Source organism: Scyliorhinus canicula, chromosome 4, assembly GCF_902713615.1.
Source record: "Scyliorhinus canicula chromosome 4, sScyCan1.1, whole genome shotgun sequence".
NCBI lineage: Eukaryota > Metazoa > Chordata > Chondrichthyes > Carcharhiniformes > Scyliorhinidae > Scyliorhinus > Scyliorhinus canicula.
The window spans coordinates 234749245-234767725 of NC_052149.1; the positions used below are offsets into that span (position 1 = coordinate 234749245).

Consider the following 18481-nt stretch of genomic DNA (forward strand, 5'->3'; position numbering starts at 1 on the left):
AGTGTTGATGACATTATTGGTATGAACACATGAATCTTCAAAAGTGCTTCGCGCAACAAATTAACTGAAGTATCGAGTAGGGGGTAGAATCACCATGTTTGAAAGTGCTTTGTAACATTTTACATAACTTTTGGAGAATTCATTCTCTACTTGGATGAAGTTATACTTTGGCGTTTATAAGGTTAGATCAAACAATTGCCACAGAAAATAATCTTCTCCTGCCAGAAATGCTTTTCTCGAATTGCTGTAAATAGTTTCACCTCCTTTGTTGCTCACACCATCAGTCACAAAATCCTATTACTCATAACACCACAAAAAGAAAGGATGGTCTTAATAATAATAGTCCTTATTGTCACAAGTAGGCTTACCTTAACACTGCATTGAAGTTACGGTGAAAATCCCCGAGTCGCCGCATTCCGGCGCCTGTTCGGGTACACAGAGTAAGAACTCAGAATGTCCAATTCACCTAACAGCACATCTTTCGTGACTCGTGGAAGGAAACCCACGCAGACACGGGTAGAACGTGCAGACTCCGCACAAACATGGACCCAAGCCAGGAATCGAACCTGTGACCCTGGCGCTGTGAAGCAACAATGCTAACCACTGTGCTATCTTGCTGAACGTTAGTCATTGCATTCATACATGTGTGCAAAACCGATAAAAGATTAGAATCTGAGAAACCACTGACACAGTTTTATTGCCTAAGTGTTGATTTGCTGACGCATTATTTGGAAATAAACAAGGTGCAGTTTGGAGCCAGTTTTGGGCACAACTATTTCAGAATACATGTCAACAACCATAAGTAACTTTTGAATCCGAAGGCAAACTGCTTATCTAAGGAAATGCAGGTAAACAATATCTAAAGGTAATTCAAACCTTCGATCGTGTGAATATCTGACCATAAGCAAATTGTTCTACCAGTGAAACAAGCGTGAACTATATGTATTTGATACGTGCTAAATTGAATACCGTATTAAATGTATTTTGTCTCTTCGAAGCAGCTATTACGAATTTATATTGCAAACATTTTCCAAACAATTAATTTCGGACTACAGAAATGACGAAAATGACCTTGTATATAATTGCACTGGAGCTAAAATACTTATAGACTGAATTAAAAGCAAAATGTATTATCTAAGTACACAAATAAACCCAGGTTAATTCTAGCATACCGCAACTAATTGATTATTGGCGCTGATTATTTTCAGAGCTTGCTTCACACTTTTTAAAATGTGGGTATGCTGCACATGAGCATTGAAGACTCTCACCCATATACTTGCAATAAAACAAACATTTCATCTTCCTAGGTTATGGCAACTTAAAATAGAATGCAGTTGAATAATGAGGTAACGTTATTGTTTTTCTTGCATGAATATTTGAATTGCAGTTCTAAATAAGAAGTTTAATAACAAATTCTGAGATGTCCAGCTTTAAGAACAGGTGCTGCAGTTTTTCGTTGGGAAACGTTGTCTCGATCCTACCAATAAGGAGCTGAGACGGCGTTGGAGATCTAGTCGCTCGTCCGGCAGTTGCACTGAAAGCATCGCGGAGAAAGAAAATGAAATTAAAATGAAAATGAAAATCGCTTATTGTCACGAGTAGGCTTCAATGAAGGCTGCATTTACGCTGCACTGCCGTGTTCAGAAATAGAGCCGGTTGAATCTGTAGCTCTCCCTTCCGTTTCTGCATGAAGAGGTAGTGGCGGCTTAATCTTTTCATGCTTGAATAATATTTAAATATTTTGCACAACGTCCATCCCAGAACAATGGGGAACGCAGTTAACAGCCTGCCGACTTTTGTTTTCGTTCTTTGCATGTCTTCGGAACAAAATGCCTACTCCATTTCGGAGGAGATGGAGTTTGCGGCCTTGGTTGGAAATATTGTTGAGGATCTACGCCTTAACATTCGGGAGTTATAATCTCGCGGGTTTCGTCTGATCTCCGACGCAAGGAGTCGTGTACATGGAGGTGAATCTGGAAAACGTGCTTTTATTTGTTCATGAAAGAATCGACAGATAAGAAGGCGATAGACAAAGTGCTACTTGCTCCCTATCTTTTCAGTTGGCGCTTGCTAATCCTCTGGAACTGCGTCGTGTTGTAGCGGACATGCTGGATGTAAATGGTAATTCAGCAGGTTTTTCAAGGAAGGCAATCCCTTTACGGATTACTGAGGTAACCGCATCATTAGCACGCTTCCCTCTAGAATGCGCGTACGGCCCAGATAGCGCAAATTCTATCGACACTTACTAGATCAGTCCAAACGAACACTTCGGTCTTAAGATGTAGACAAGAAGCGATGGAAGCATAATTGCCGAATTGTTAGTAGAGAAAGCCTTATGCCATGAGCAGTAGACAGCATTTCACCTTCTACTGACGGCTACTGATGGTGCGATACCCGACGGATCTTGAAATGCTCAGTTTAGAATTACGGTTATGGATGCGAATGACAACGCCCGTGTATTTCATCACTAAACGTACAGGTCCCATGTTCTAAAAAACATGCCAAAGGCACATTGCTGATAAAAGTCAATCCTGTTAATTTAAATGAAGGCACAAATGCTTAGCTGACATATTATTTAATCAGTCACAGGTCCCAAATGGCTCTTGAGCTTTTCAGGTTAGACCTGAGAAGCGGAGAGCTCAGAGTTGCAGGAGTACTGGATTTCGACGAATTAAACATTTACGAACTTGGGACAAAGGTGCATATTCAATGGCCGTACGTGTCACAGTTACTGTCGGATAAAGTAATGTGGATGACGATGCCCCAGAGTTGGAGGTGACGTAGGTATCCCAAAATGTTCGGAAAATGTGCAGCCGGGGAACTTGCTAGCAGCAATCTGTTTAAGGGATGCTGACGCAGCTGATAATGGGCGTGTTCAGTGCGACGTCGATCCGAATGTTCTATTTGAGCTGCAGAAAACATTCAACGGGATTACAAAGGATATTTTCGATCATGAACGACCCCGCGATACAATATATCTATCACCACATGGGGCATCAAGTAAACAAATGGTATCACAATGGTTAGCACTGTTTCTTCACAGTGCCAGGATACCGGATTCGATTCCCGGCTTGGTTCACTGTCTGTGCGGAGTCTGCATGTTCTCCCCGTGTCTTCGTGGATTTTCTTTGGGTGCTCCGGTTTCCTCCCACAAGTCCCGAAAGACGTGATTGTTAGGTGAATTGTACATTCTGAATTCTCCCTCTATTGTACCCGAACAGGCGGCAGAGTGTGGCGACCAGGGGCTTTTCACAGTAACTTCTCTGCAGTGTTAAGGTAAGCCTACTTGTCACAATAATCAAGATTAGGTTATTGACTTATTTAATTGGAAAGAGTAGCAAAAACGGATGTGGAAGTCCTTGTTAATGAAACTCCGAAAGCCAGCATACAGGTGCAGAAGATGATCGGGAAGTGAAATGGAATTCTAGCGGTTATTTCAATGCAGTACAAAAGTAAAGAGGTTTTGGGACAAATGTACAAGTACCAATGAAGCCATATTTAGAATACTGTGTACAGTTTTGGCTCCCTTATTAAGGAAATACATATTATCAAAGAGACAGTAGAGAGGGTGTTTCCGAGGATGATCCCGGGAATGGAGTGATTGCCGTTTAAGGAGAGATTAAACAGATTGCGTCTCTGCTCCTTGGCGTTCAGAAAAATGAGAGGTGCTATGATTGAAACATATAGGATTCTTAGGGGGTTAGGCAGGGTATATTTTGCGAGAATGCTTCGACTCATGGGAGGGTGTTGGAGCAGAGGGCAGAGCCCCAGAATAGGGGGGAGGGGGGGTGCTCATTTAAGACGGATATGGTGAACAACTGCTTCTCTGAAAGAGTGGCGAACCTTTGGAATTACATATTCCGGACAGAGTGCTTGAAGATTTCCAAAGCTAAGATCGTTGGGTTTTTACGAATTTGAAGAATTAAGGGTTATGGAGATAAGGCACGAAAGTGGACTTAGCAACTGCTAGATCTGCCGTGATCTTCTTAAGTGGCGGAGCCTCGAAGGGCTCAATTGCCTACTCCTGTTCCTATTTTTTATGATCTTATGATGCTAAGGATTGTGAATGCTACACGACTCTAAAGATAAGCTGCTTTAGCAACGTTTGGACAAAGGCTATCAAAATGTCAGGAGCTGGGGCGGCATATTGCGCAGTGGTTAGCACTAGGAATGCAGCGCTGAGGACCGGGCTGCGAATCACTGCCCTGGGACAGTCCGTGTGGAGTTTGCACATTCTGCTCATGTCTGCGTGTGTTTCGCCCTCACAACCTAAAGATGTGAGGTTAGGAATATTGGCCACGCTAAATTGCCCTTTAATTGGAGAATAAAAATAATTGACTACTCTAACTTTATTTTTAAAATTAAACAAAGTCAGGAGCGAAGTGACCCTTGCAGCACCCAAGCTAAGCATGAGTGAGCAGGTTATTACCAAGTTTTCAATTGCTGGATCTATTTTGAATCGATTCAATTCAGCACGGTAATAGTGGCAAAGGCGATCGAGGGTGTTTCGTCTTCACAAGCACTGTTCGGCGTCACTCCTGCCTCTAACGACAATGGCAGATGCGACAGATAGATTGCTGGGAATAAGGTGCAGAAGGCTTTTTCTTCATGATACTTCGATAGCATCTGCTAAATGGACCAGTATGGCAGATTTGTCGTTCAGGACATGCCGAACAGTGAAAATGCCGAGCAAAGCTTGGTGATGGACGTGGAAGCACAAGACCCAAATTGCATTATCTGCATTGCCACACTAAGTGCTTTCTCCAGGGTGTGTTCAAAATGGGTGAGTATTGATTCAGCCGCTGCGAAAAAGCGGAACGTGCTCATAAGTAGGATGCTTGCTTCCATAAATTTGAACTCATGCCATGAAATTGAATGCGGTCTGAACACAGTTTTGAGAAACCTCATGGCAACTCCCTCCCGGGTTGGAGATCACTGTTGGCGTATCATTCAATTGGTATGACAATGCTCGGATCGTCCTTGACTAGACTGCCGGACTGCTCTCCTAATTTTGACGCAACCACCCAGTTTGGAGGAGCTAAGCAGGATCGACAGAGCTCGGTTTACCATTGGTTTTCCCGGTGTCGCGCTTGATGTCGGTGGTCGTTGCGTTTACATTCATTTTCAACTATGCTATAGCGATTTAGCACAACTGAATTCCTTGCTCAGCCATGTAAGAGGGCTGGTATGATGCAATTACATTATTGTGGATATTGAGTCACATGCTAGACCAGATAAATACGGATGATTTCCCAACAGTCAAGGGGTTTATTAGGACCAATATGGTGGCAAGCTCTCAATTCCAAGATTTTTATTTTATGATTTAAATGAATTTTAATTCCGCCAGCTATGGTGGTAAGGTTCGAACGCGTGCCACAGAACATTAGCCACGCCTTCTCGTCCAACACGATTTCTATTAAAACACAGTCACTCTTCGGCACAGACCGCAGTGCCAGTGTCCTTTCACTTCTCCTGCGCGTTCAATATCTAATTTGTCTGTGATAGGTTTCTTGACTTGACATTTTTTCAGTCGTTTGTTTTCGGGCTCTTGAATCAATCCTGCCACTCTGGCTGTTTTCACAGGAGGGCGGCTTGGAAATGGATTTTTTCGCATGCAAATAACTTGCCATACATGAGGGTCAACCAATAACGAAGAAGGTCTTGGCAGCTAAAATACAGGCGCCATATTCGAGAGGTAGATAGCACAGGGTTTTAAGACGTCGCACTCGAAGCACCAGGAAGATGAACAATTAAGGTTTGCTTACTTGGAATGGCTGCAATTGGAGGAAGATTTGCAGGCAGATTTAATGATGCCCCGGTTTCAGTTGGCAACGCGACTGCCTAAGTCCGTTCCCAAGTTTACAGGAGGGAGAGGACAACACGCCTGACCAAAAAGGTATTGCTGTAGATTGCACTTGAATTGAGCAGAGACGGGTTTGCCGCATCGAAGTTATTACCGATTTCAAAACTGTCAATAATCTGCAGCGATCTAGCGACCTGAGGAGATTTCGTTCAATTAAACCCGCAGCTTCAGACGTCACAAAAAGTGCCAACGAAACTTAAAATTGACGGCCGAGGCATCGATAATCAGCAGACAACGATCACCACGAGAAATATAGTGACAGTAGAGTAGGGACCCCTCTTCAGTCAATATCAATATATTGTCAATACTAGATGGCCCCTCGCATCAGATCTAATTGTGACACAATGTTGGTCCTTACCACTGCTACAAAATTCTGAGCGCAACCAAAGGATCAGATCTAAGCACTGCAGTCCTGCCACGAATAGTCATGAGTGGTGATGGACATTTGAACAACTTACTGAAGTCGCAAGCTGCACAAATCTCCTTAACCTCAATAATGGGCGAACCCATCACATCAGTGCAAAACATAAGATTGAAGCATTTACAAAAATATTTAGTCGGAACTACCGCGTGGATGATCATTCGGCCTCCACCGGAGGTCCCCATAATCGTAGATTCCAGTCAATTCGATTCATTCCGCGTGGTATCAAGAAATGACTAAATTCATGGATAGTGGAAAAGCTGTGGGACTTGACAGCATCCCAACAATTGTACTAAAGGCTTGTACTCCAGAATTTGCCTTGGAAAAATCTTTTAAAACAGAGAGTGTTTAGGATTTGAAGTGCACAGTCTTGGAGCGTATTGCAGGAATATTTAATTCTGTCTTTAAAAATGGAATGTAAAGGTTAACTAAAAGAGGAAACCAAGTTGCACAGACTTACTGAAATTGAAGGGCAGTGGGATTCAGTGGGAACGAGCGGGGGGGGGGGTGGCTTAGGGGGTGGGGGGGGGGAGATCCTGTACCCATTCTATGATTCTGTGCAAATCCCCGTATAAATGATCTAATATTTCAAAGGCGCATAAACATAGTCATCGCCAATTTTTCCACTGGGTATTACAACTGAAGCCAACAATGTCCCCTTCCTCTCTCAACGTCGTGCCTTTTTCTTACGAAGTTTATCCTCATGTGTTTGACGCGAGTAATGGAACAATGATTCAAATATTTCACAATCCAACCAGCAATGTGCTTTAGTTGCAGTCGAAAGGACGAGGAGCACTCTTGAATGAAGATGTATAATTGAGACGAATTACACAGGTTAAACTGACATTTCAATAATTCCACATTAATGAAAATTTACTCCTTAAAATTACAGGGTCATTAACCGTGAATGACAAATTTCAAATACCACAATCGTTTGAAACATCCTGGTAAATAAAGACTGTTAAACAACGTTTGGGAATATTTGACAGAAAAAGGGCGGATTTATATTGCGCACCATTAAATACACAGTTGTGACAAGTGTCAGTCCATTCCGGCTGTTCAGCTTTAAGAAATGCTTGGTGCAGTAATGGGTGTGGACTCTTTGCGTCGCTGTCTACCAATACGAAAACCAGATGCCGCGAGAGATCTACCTCCTCGCCTTTTAAACGCTACACAAAGCAGAACGACAAACAGTGCCAGCATTCCCAGCACCGAGTCACGGTCAGACTACCGCACGCTAAAGGACCCGAATTTATCAGTTCAGTGCCGATATTTTCCTTCACAAGAAAACACATTTGATTTTACAAGAAAGCCCGATTAGATCAGGAGAAATTCTGATAGATTTTCAACGTGACCTAATCGGGAACGATGGCGAATGAAGCCAGCCGCCGGTTATATTTTATATTCTTGATGTGTGCCTGGGACGAGATTTTCGGGAAAATTCATTACTCAATTCCTGAAGAACTCGAGCGCGGCGCGTTCGTTGGAAATATCGCCGAGGATTTAGGCCTAAGCATCGGAGAGATGAGACTTCGTAAATTCCGGTTAGTCTCTGATGACGCAATAGAATTGTTGAAGGTGAACATGGGGAATGGAATTTTATTTGTGAACCAAAGAATCGACCGGGAAATTCTCTGTGGACCAAGCTTGATCTGTTCCATTTCTCAGGATATCGCGGTAGAAAACCCTTTGGAAATGCATCGCGTTGACGTGGAGATATTGGATGTAAATGATAACTCGCCCAGTTTTACGAAGACCAGTTATTCTTTACAAGTATCTGAATTAACTGCTGAAGGAGCTCTCTTCCCTCTCGAGAGCGCTCACGATCCAGACGTCGGCACAAACACAGTGAGTACTTATCAAATCAGCACAAACAAGCACTTTGGCCTGAAGACTCACACAAGAAGTGATGGGAGTAAAATTGCAGAATTGGTGCTAGAAAACCACTTAGACCGTGAGGAACAGTCGACATGTCACTTGACACTTATGGCCATTGACGGTGGGATTCCCCACAGATCTGGCAATGCAAAGATAGTTATTACTGTTGTAGACGGAAACGACAACGCGCCCATGTTCAATCATAACATATACAGAGTTAATATAATGGAGAATGCACCTAAAGGCAACCGTGTGGTCACAATAAACGCCACTGATTTAGATGAAGGAGCAAATGGACAGGTAAGATATTTTTTAACCAGCCACGTATCTAAAAGGGTTCAGGAGTTGTTCCGTTTGGAGCCTGAAACAGGACAGATCAGAGTTGAAGGAGCACTGGACTACGAAGAAAAAAATACTTATGAATTTGAGGTACAAGCTGTGGATAATGGCATACCGGCATTGGCCTCACGCGCGTTGATTCGTGTTGGATTACTTGATGTTAATGATAATGCACCGGAGTTGAAGATTACCGCGGTGTCGAGTCAAATAAGAGAAGATGTTGGTTTCGGGTCAGTGGTCGCTATAATCAGTGTATTCGATCGCGATTCTGGTGAAAATGGACATGTGCAGTGCCAGGTCCCCCCAAATATGCCGTTCAAACTTCAAAAGTCTTTGAATAACAAGTATGAGTTGGTAATTAGCGATACACTGGATCGCGAAACGATCCCGTTCTACAACATCTGTATTTCAGCCTGGGATGCAGGGTCACCCCCTCTTTCAACAAATAGAACAATCCTCATTTCGATTTCTGATATAAATGATAATGCTCCACAGTTTTCCCAACCTTCATATAATGTGTTCCTGATGGAAAACAATACTCCGGGTGCATCGATATTTACAGTTACTGCTTTAGATCCTGACTTGGACAAGAATAGTGAGGTATCATATTTTCTCTTGGAGCATGGCACAGAAGCTATTTCCATGTCTGGCGACGTGACGGTTAACTCTGAAAGTGGATGCATCTACGCGCTCAGTTCCTTTGACTATGAAGTACGCAAAAATATTCATATCACAATCCAAGCCCAGGACGCCGGAACCCCCACATTGAGCAGCACGGTCATCGTCAATATTATTACATTGGACCAAAATGACAATGCTCCAACTATTATTTCACCTTCAAAGTACAATAATTCCACTGCTCTGGAAGTTGTGCCCTTGTCAGCACATCCAGGATATTTGGTTAGCAAAGTAATTGCTAGAGACGCAGATTCCGGACAAAACGCAAGAGTTTCCTATCAGTTCATAGAATCTACCCACCGCAATATGTTTAGTGTGGGATTCACCTCTGGAGAAATCCGAACAACTCGAAGATTTAGAGATCAAGATATCCTAACACGGAGGCTTGTTATTTTGGTGAAGGACAATGGGGAGCCAAGCCTCTCTAGTACGGTCACAATTCTGGTTTCAGTCCTGTCTAACGTTACCGAAAAGCTCCCTGAGAGAAAAAACACGCCACGAAGTCCTGAATTATTTTCAGACCTGAATGTGTTCCTAATTATATGTTTAGGATCAACTTCCTCCTTATTTTTATTAATCATAATTTTTCTGATCGCCCTGAAATGCAAGCAAAACAGAAATATCTACGGCTGCGCGTCTGAAGTTTGTTGCTTCAGGTGGGGAAATTCGACTGATGTCTTTAATGGTAGATCTGTCCCAAAAGCAACATTACATTTTTCCAACACTACTCAAACACTACCTATTAGGGAATCGTACAATTTTAATGTTTGCCTCTCCCCTGAATCCTGTCAGAGTGATTTTCTATATTTAAAACCTTGCAATCCGACCTTGCCTCTCGATGGTATCAACGTTCTTCAGAGGGAAATAATATAAATTCTTAATGTTTACTGTTACTGATTTGCGAATCTAAATCCATAACCACAACACATTAAAACGAGAGTTCCATGAATCGGTATGTTGGTCGATGACATAACTTACGTAATAGTTTGGAGGGGCGCATGTATCCGGATGCCGTCTCATGAATTCCACTTTGTTATTTTTTAAATTAACATTGGTCGTTTCCAATCGCAGACATTTTACAACGAGATTTATCTCTGGCGAAAACCTGAGCATTTTATATGTTTCATGATCAGGTGACCTAGAGCATAATCTGATGAGACCCTCCTAAAACAACATGACGTAAATAGATCGACTGAACATTTTGTTTTCAGTCGTATATGTGTCACTTAGCTGCAATGGCTTGACTGTTGAGTGCTGTGCAAAGATTAACTTTGTTTCAATAAATGTGTTCATCTTAGAAAGATTCCTGAAAGACCAAACCTCTTTGTACTTTGCCGAGAGAACTAGCATGGCTGCTTATACAAAATTGTGAGTAAATTCGAAAACAGTCAAAGACATCAAAGGAGCAACAGGTGGGCAAAGTGGTTAACACTGCCGCCGTACAGCGCCAGGGACCAGGGACCCGGGTTCAATTCCGGCCTTGGATGACTATCTGCGTGGGTTTCCCCGGGTGCTCCGCTTTTCCTCCCACAGTCCAAAGCTGTGTATGTTTGGTGCGGTTACAGGGATAGGTGGGGGAGTGGGCCCACGTTAGGGTGCTCTTTCAGAGGTTGGGTGCAGACTCGATGGGCCGAATGTCCCCCTTTTGCACTGCAGAGATTATATTCCATGTTTCTAATTCTAGTCAGAGGCTGGAATCTACCAGCTATTCACGCCGGCGGAATCCGCCGTTCCCAAGGACGACGAACCGCGTCCTCGGATTTCCAGCGACTCGAGATGCATTTAACAGAAAATCCCCTTGACAGCTGCGGGCACAGAAGATCCCGCTGGGGTGCGAGCAGCTTCCCCCGCCCAAAACAACGTCGCGGGCTTCGCAGAAAATCCCGCCCAAAGTGAGAGTTTGCAGACACAACTATACATTTCCCCATGTCAGTAACTCCCAGTGTTTCATTTTAGTTGATGAGGCAATTTGAACTTCAACTGAAAGACGACCAAAAACTAATTTCTAAACGCTCTTGGGGAACTCCCGTTGAGCCTTACTCACAACTCATGTGCAGTCCATGCGATGCTGGTGCTCCCAGAAGGCTGTTTTGCATGAATATGTTGACCGAGCAGACGGGGAGGGAACGTGCTAGATATAGAAGTATTTATTGCACATGACTAGAATAGTTGTTATCTTGTATGAGTTGGCGAAACGCGTGCTGATGGCGAATGTCCAGTGTTTGTGATGTAGCAAGGAAGCTGCATGGAAAGTGAGATGACAACCATAGATACTGTATAAGGCAGACTTCGTGATTCGGGCGTGTGCGTTGGTAATGGGTCATTAATGTCTACCGCATTTTATGAGACTGGCGTCACAATTAGCGGAAGAGATGCATGGTTATCAACTTATCTTTCTAAAAATTAACAATAATCCCAAACCAATTGAACTCTCTCCAAAATCCAACAGCGGTCACAGCATGAAATAGAAATTATTTTAAATACTTATTGACTCAGTATTTATATGTAGACTAAAAGTTCACAATTGACTGAAAGGATTAAGTAGGTTTAGAAAATCACAAGAGATTTGTTTTTAATTCGTGTTTACGGGATCTGGGATTGCCGCCAAGGCCAGCATTTGTTGCCCAACCCTAATTGCCCGTGAGAAAGTGGTGGTTAACTGTCTTCATAAACAGCTGCATCCATGTTGTGTGGGCTCACGCACTGAGCAATTAGGGTGGGATTTCCAGGATTTTGACCCAGTGACAGTGAAGAAACGGCGATACATTTCCAAGTTAGGATGGTGAGTGACTTGGAAGGGAACTTCAAAGTCAGGGTGTTCCCGTGAATTCGCTGTCTTTGACTTCCAGATGGGAGCGGTCATGGGTTTCAAATGTTCTGTCTAAGCACCTTGATGAGTTCCTGAACTGCATTTTGCAGACAGTATACGCTGCTGTTACCAGGCGTCAGTCGTGGAGGGAGTGGATGTTTGTGGAACGGGTGCCAATTAGGCGGGTAATTTGTCCTGGAGGTGTCGCAGTTCTTTAGTTTTGTTGAAGCAGCTCTGATACAGGCAAGTGGGGATGTTTCATCAGATCTCTGACCTGCCCTTGTAACCACCGTCTTTATATGACTGATCCAGTTCAGCTTCTGGTCAATGGATGTTGTTCGCGGGAGATAATGGTAATGCCATTGAATGTCACGGGCCATTGTTTGATTTTCTGTTATTGGAGATGGTCATTGCCTGGCACCTGTGTGGCATTAATGAGGGGCTGGTTTAGCTAAGTGAGCTAAAGAGCTGGCTTGTAATGCCAGCAGCGCGGGTTCATTTCCCGTACCGGCCTCCTGAAGAGACGCCAGAATGTGGCGACTAGGGGCTTTTCACAGTAACTTTATTGAAGTCTACTTGTGACAATAAATTATTATTATTACATAATTATTATGTTATTTGACACTTGTCAGCGTAAGACTGGATATTGACCAGATCTTGCGACACTTGCACGTGGACTGTTTCAGTGTCTGTGGAGTCGCTAATGGTGTAGAATATTGTACAATCATCAGAAAACATCTGAATTTATGTTGGAAGGAAGGTCATTCATGAAGCAGGTGAAGATGAGTGAGCTGGGAGACTACACTAAGGAGCACCTATAGTGAAGCCCCAGAACTGAGATCACTGACCTCCAGCAAACGGAATCACCTTCCTTTGTACTATGTATGACTCCAACCAATGGAGAATGTTCCCACTAGTTCCCATTGACTCCAGCTTTGCTAGGACTCCTCGATGACATATTCGGTCAAATTTAGTATTGGCTTCAAGGGCATTCACTCTCACCTCACGGGTGAAATTCAGATCTTTTGTCCATGTTTGAACCAAGGCTGTAATGACGTGAGGAGCTGAGTGACCCTGACGAACCCTAATTAACCATCAATGAGTAAATTACTGAAAATAATTTACCACTTGAGAGCACTATTGATGACCTCTTCCATGACTTTACTGAAGGTTGAGAGTAGACTGATCGGTCGCCAATAGGCCGGTTTGGATTTTTCCTGCCATCTGTATACAGGACATGACGGGCCACTTTCCACATTACCGGGTAGACACAGTGTTATAGCATTACTGGAACAGTTTGATCAGGGCCACTTCTAGTTCTGGAGCACAAGTTTTCCGTACTATTGCCGGGATGTTGTCAGGGCCCATAGCCTATGCAATATACAGTGCCTTCAGCCGTTTCTCGATATCAAGTGGGGTGAATCGAATTGGCTGAAGACAGGCATCCGCGGGGCTGTTGGTTTCTGGGGAAGCCCGAGATGGATCATCCACTCGGCATCTGGCTGAAGATTGTTGTGAACACTTCAGCCTTATCTTTTGCACAGATTTGCTGGGCTTTTCCATCATTGAGGGTAGAGATATTTGTGGAACCTCTTCCTCAAATGAGTTGTGTAATTGTCAACCATCATTCAGGACTGGATGTGGCAAGACTGCAAATCTTCAATCAGATCCTTTCTTTGTCGAATAGCTTCGTTCTGTCTATCACTTGGTGCTTTGGTTATTTGGCATGCAATTAGCCCTGTGCTGTAGATTCACCAGGTTGACACCTCACTGTTTCGTATGAAAGAGAAAATGCTGGAAAATCTCAGCCGGTCTGGCAACATCTGTATGGAGAGGAAAGAGCTAACATTTCGATTTTGATAACTGTTCGTCAAAGCGCTTTGTTATTGTTTGGTATGCCTGGTTCTGGTCCAGGCATGCCCGTTGGCACTCTTCATTCAATCACGATCGTGGGACTGGCCTGGTGGTAATGCTACAGTGGGCGATATGCCTGGCCTTGAAGTTATAGATTGTGGCTAAGTGCAGTGCTGCTGCTGCTGATTTCCCACAGAGGCTCATGGATGCCCAGTTTTGACTTGCTAGACCTGTTCATAGTCTAACCCATTTAGCACGAAGATAATGTCACACAACGTGATATATGTTTCCTCAAAGAAAATACGTGGCTTCGTCTCCGCTAGGGCTGTACAGTGGTCACGTATCCTGACACTTCCGTGGACAGATGGCTCTGTGGCAGGCAGGTTTGTGAGAATGAGGTCTATTATCTTTCCTCGCTTGTAAATTCCCTCAACGCCTGTTTCAGACCCAGATAACAGTTTTGCCCCTCAGGATATGTCCAGCTCAATCAGTAGTGGGGGTGCTACTATGCCTCTCTTGGTGATGGCCATTGAAGTCCCCCACCCGGAGTACATTCGGTGTCCTTGCCACCCTCAGTGCTTCCTTCAAGTGGTTCTCAAGACGGAGGCGTGCAGATTAATCAGTTGGCGGTGGACAGAACAGGGTAATCGGCAGGAGGTTTCCTTGGCTCTGTTTGACCTGAAGCAACGACATTTCATGCGGTCGAGAATCGATGTTGAGGGTTACCCCAGGACAACACCCTCCCGATGGTATGCCACTGTGCCGCAACCTCCGTTGGGTCTGTCCTGCCAGTGGGCTAGGACATGCCCAGGAATTGTGATAGTGATGTCTGGGACGTGTCGGGAAACAGAAGTGCAAAACCAGACTGCATGTATGTAAATTCTGAGTGCGTAATGAACAAATCTAATTAACTGCACACATGATATAGTGACACCAGCAGAGACGCAGCTTAAATAATTGGATTTCTTTCAATGTCACCGTGGTCCAATGAAAAGTATTGTTCTACATACAGTCCGGACAGATCATTCAATACATGAAAAAAAACATAGGGAATACACAAATACACAATAGACACAGACATCGGATGAAGCATATATGAATGCAGTACTGCTGAGTTGCTTGACTGGCATCCTAGTCACAAACATCAGTCCTCCACCATCGACGTACAGCAGTGTCAGTCATTGACATCTACAAGATTCTATAAGTATTCAAGACGCCATACACAGCACCATCTAAATCCATGACCAATACCATCGAGAAGGACATGGGTAATAGACACGTGAGAACAACAGATCTTGGAAATTCCCCTCCAAGCCACCAGCTATCTTGACTTGGAAATATATCTGCGTTATTTCAGTGTCACTAAGTCAGTATCCTTGAACACGCTATGTACCAGCACCTTCACTGTACACCTGAATAGATGTTGCCTGGGATGGAACATTTAATTTATGAAGAGAGGTTAGATTGGTTTGGGCTGTTTTCCTTGGAGTTGAGACTGAGGGGCGACCTGTTCAAGGTGTTCAAGATTAAGAGGGGCATGGACAACATGTATAGCGAGCAGCTATTCCCCTTAGATAAATGTCCTGTCACGAGGTGACACAATTTCAAGGTGAGGGACAGGAGGTTTAGGGACGATTTGAGGAAAATTCTTTTCACCCAGAGAGTGGCGATGGAATGGAATGTAATGCCTGTGAGGGTGATGGAGGCGTGTTCCCTCACATCCTATAGCAAGATGCGGAGATGCTTGCGTTGGACTGAGGTGAGCACAGTAAGAAGTCTTACAACACCAGGTTAAAGTCCAACAGGTTTGTTTCAAACACTAGCTTTCGGAGAACTGCTCATTCACCTGAGGAAGGAGCAGTGCTCCGAAAGCTAGTGTTTGAAACAAACCATTTCGACTTTAACCTGGTGTTGTAATACTTCTTACTCTCATTTAAGAAGAACTTGGATGAGCTCTTAACATTCAACGGCATGGACCAAGTGCTGGCTAATGTGATGAGGTTGGTAGGCCGCCTGCTTCCACGGGTTGGTACAGAGCCGATGGGCCGAAGGGCCTCTTCTGCACGCTGCGATTCTGTGATTCTGTCTGAAATCGCCGGCACCCCGAACTCTGCTTTCGTGAGTCACACAGCAACAGAAAAATCATTTTAGTAATCTTGCTTCGAAGTTTTCAATCGGTTGGCAGTACTTCCAACTTTTCTCTCCTGATTTTTTAAAACTTCTCTCAGCCTTCATGATTTGAAAAAACTGCTGCTCACCATGTCTTCCAACTAAATCCACCACTGACGTGACACTGACGTCTGGCCTATTTATTGCTGGTGAATCTCTGAAACTCAGTGCAATCAACAAATTACCGCCACTAGACTGCCTTCAGAAAAATAGTCATTGGGGGGAATATATCTGGTTCAATTCTCAGGCATTCCACTGTCGTTTTACACTTCTCCTCTCGTCAACCACATAACGAAATCATTTTCTCGTCCAAGCCAACTCATTGGCTTTTCGCACACAACCGCAATAAATGGAAATTCGCTTCCTTTCTTTTCATTTTTTGATGACAGCGGTCTGTTCCCTCAGCAATTTTGCACGATTCCGAAAGTAAAATACTGCGGATGCTGGAAATCTGAAACGAAAAGAGAAACTGTTGGGAAAACCCGAAGTCGAGGCGGTATGTGTAGAGATGGAAACAGTGTTTACGTTTAGTGCCTGTAGTATTCATCTCCGCAATTGAAAAAAACCCAAGATATCTTATGGTTCCAGGAGGGAAAGCGTGTGAGCAGAAGTGGGGCAAAGTCATTGGGCACGATCAAGGGCCCTTTCTACCCCGAATGTTCAAGCGTATCATGTCGAATTTGAAGTTCTGTAAGTGTAATTGGATAGTGTGCACTTAATGTTAAATAATTTTCCATTAGGTTGAATGTCACCAAATCATAGTTCTTTCAAATGTGTTTTGATCTGCGATTGCAACAGCATATTTGTACTTGTGCGCAGCGGTTTTTGTATGACTCTCCACATATGGGTTGCAATAGATCAATAATACCTTAGTGAACGTGTTTATGACAGGCTAATACAGTATAGCGGAGAACCCGTGCGGTGAAGAATTGTCTTGGGGGTATGATTCATGGGAAGATTATACGTATGCCCGTTTGCAGATAGAAGGTAGATTAGATCAGGTCTTTCACTTTGTGTTTCTTTTAATTTTGCCAAAGGGGCTTGCTGATTTTCATGTGTATTTGACCCCACATGCCTCGTGAGTATTGAAATCGGGGGTCTATATAGCCCAATGCGATTGTCGGAAGGAGTGCGACATATTCTTCTGACATTGCAGGCGAGAAGCAGTTCTATACTTGATGTACGGCTTGCACCTCATCAGGAAGGGAAGGAATGTCTTGCAGGTGCTTTGTTCGTGCTTCTGAGGAGGATTTGTACCAATTTGGCAGGAGGGCGGTAACCACTCAGAAACGCTTGGAAAGTAAAACTTGGAGTCGAGACTTGCAGTTCCGGTTGAGACAGACAGCACTAGGGAAAGACATAATAAAACATCAGGTGGTTAATAAGGATTCCGAGGTCCACTGTTTCATCAATAATATAAAAGCAAGAACATTATTGTACACCTTTCCAAAATTCTATTTCGACAACTGGAGTAATCCGTCGGATTCTGCGCTGCAAACGTTAGAAAGGAATTCACGGCATCAGAGAATATTGAGAAGAATGAGTGATACGGATATATGCATGGATTGGAGTATCTGTACTGTTGTCCTCTGAGTAGAGGTGATTGACAAGCACTTGCACACATAGGTGCAAAGAATCATTGAGGGTCTGGGCTAAAAACATAGGGAGAAGTGTTCCATTGTTGAAAGGGTCTATGACAGATCTACTATCTTTATCCTCCAAGCGGTTAAGGGTAGTTTAGTCTTATTCCTCTACCAGGAGTAATTTTAAATTATTCTAGGAACTTGGATAGTTGAACTAGTGATAGATTTGATCTTACAATGCCCACCCATCTGGAGTATAGAGTTTAAAGAAATACAAATCAGGATTAAATATGGATCTGGCGTGAGTTATAATATAATTATTTCTCCTGCGTTAACCTCTCCCATTCATAATGTTCTCCATCTAAGAATTATAGATATGTTAGGGTGCTGGACTGTAAAGTTTGAAACTGCATTCCACCTCTTTTGATGATTATGTATTAATATGTTGTTCTGAAAATATATCCTGATTTACTATACAGCAAAGCTCACATTGCACATGTAAAAATAATTAGCATAAATAAGTGCATCTAACAGTAAATGAAGAACCCAATGCACCTAAGCGAAAAAGATAGGATGATATCAGCAAATAATATATCTTGTATAGTCACAATCAGTGCATAAATCAGAGTTTTCTCTGGCCTTAGCAAAGCATCAGGAGGTTTATCCAAGACGTCTGCTTACTGTTGTGGAGTGACGGCAATGCCTGACCCCAATGCCTGACCCCAAATTCATACTTCGGGGCTATATTTAATGAACAATTGTTGCCTCAGGAACTATATAATCGCTAATAATACAATCGCTGATGTATTTTGACCGTTATTTTAGCTTTTCTTAAACACTTTTTTTTTCAGAATCTTTGAGAATCAATCAGTGTGTCTGCAAATGTT

The 18481-nt window shown here is 43.3% G+C and overlaps 1 protein-coding gene across 1 annotated transcript in view; it reads left to right on the forward strand.

The window, feature by feature from the left end:
• Positions 1-18481, forward strand: part of LOC119964288 (protocadherin Fat 4-like) — a 93003-nt gene that overhangs the window by 36221 nt on the left and 38301 nt on the right. The window contains exons 4-7 of the mRNA XM_038793564.1: positions 2061-2171; positions 7653-10049; positions 15781-15842; positions 16401-16507. Of these exons, the coding sequence (XP_038649492.1) occupies positions 2061-2171; positions 7653-10049; positions 15781-15842; positions 16401-16507 (2677 nt within the window). The remainder of the gene's footprint in view (positions 1-2060; positions 2172-7652; positions 10050-15780; positions 15843-16400; positions 16508-18481) is intronic.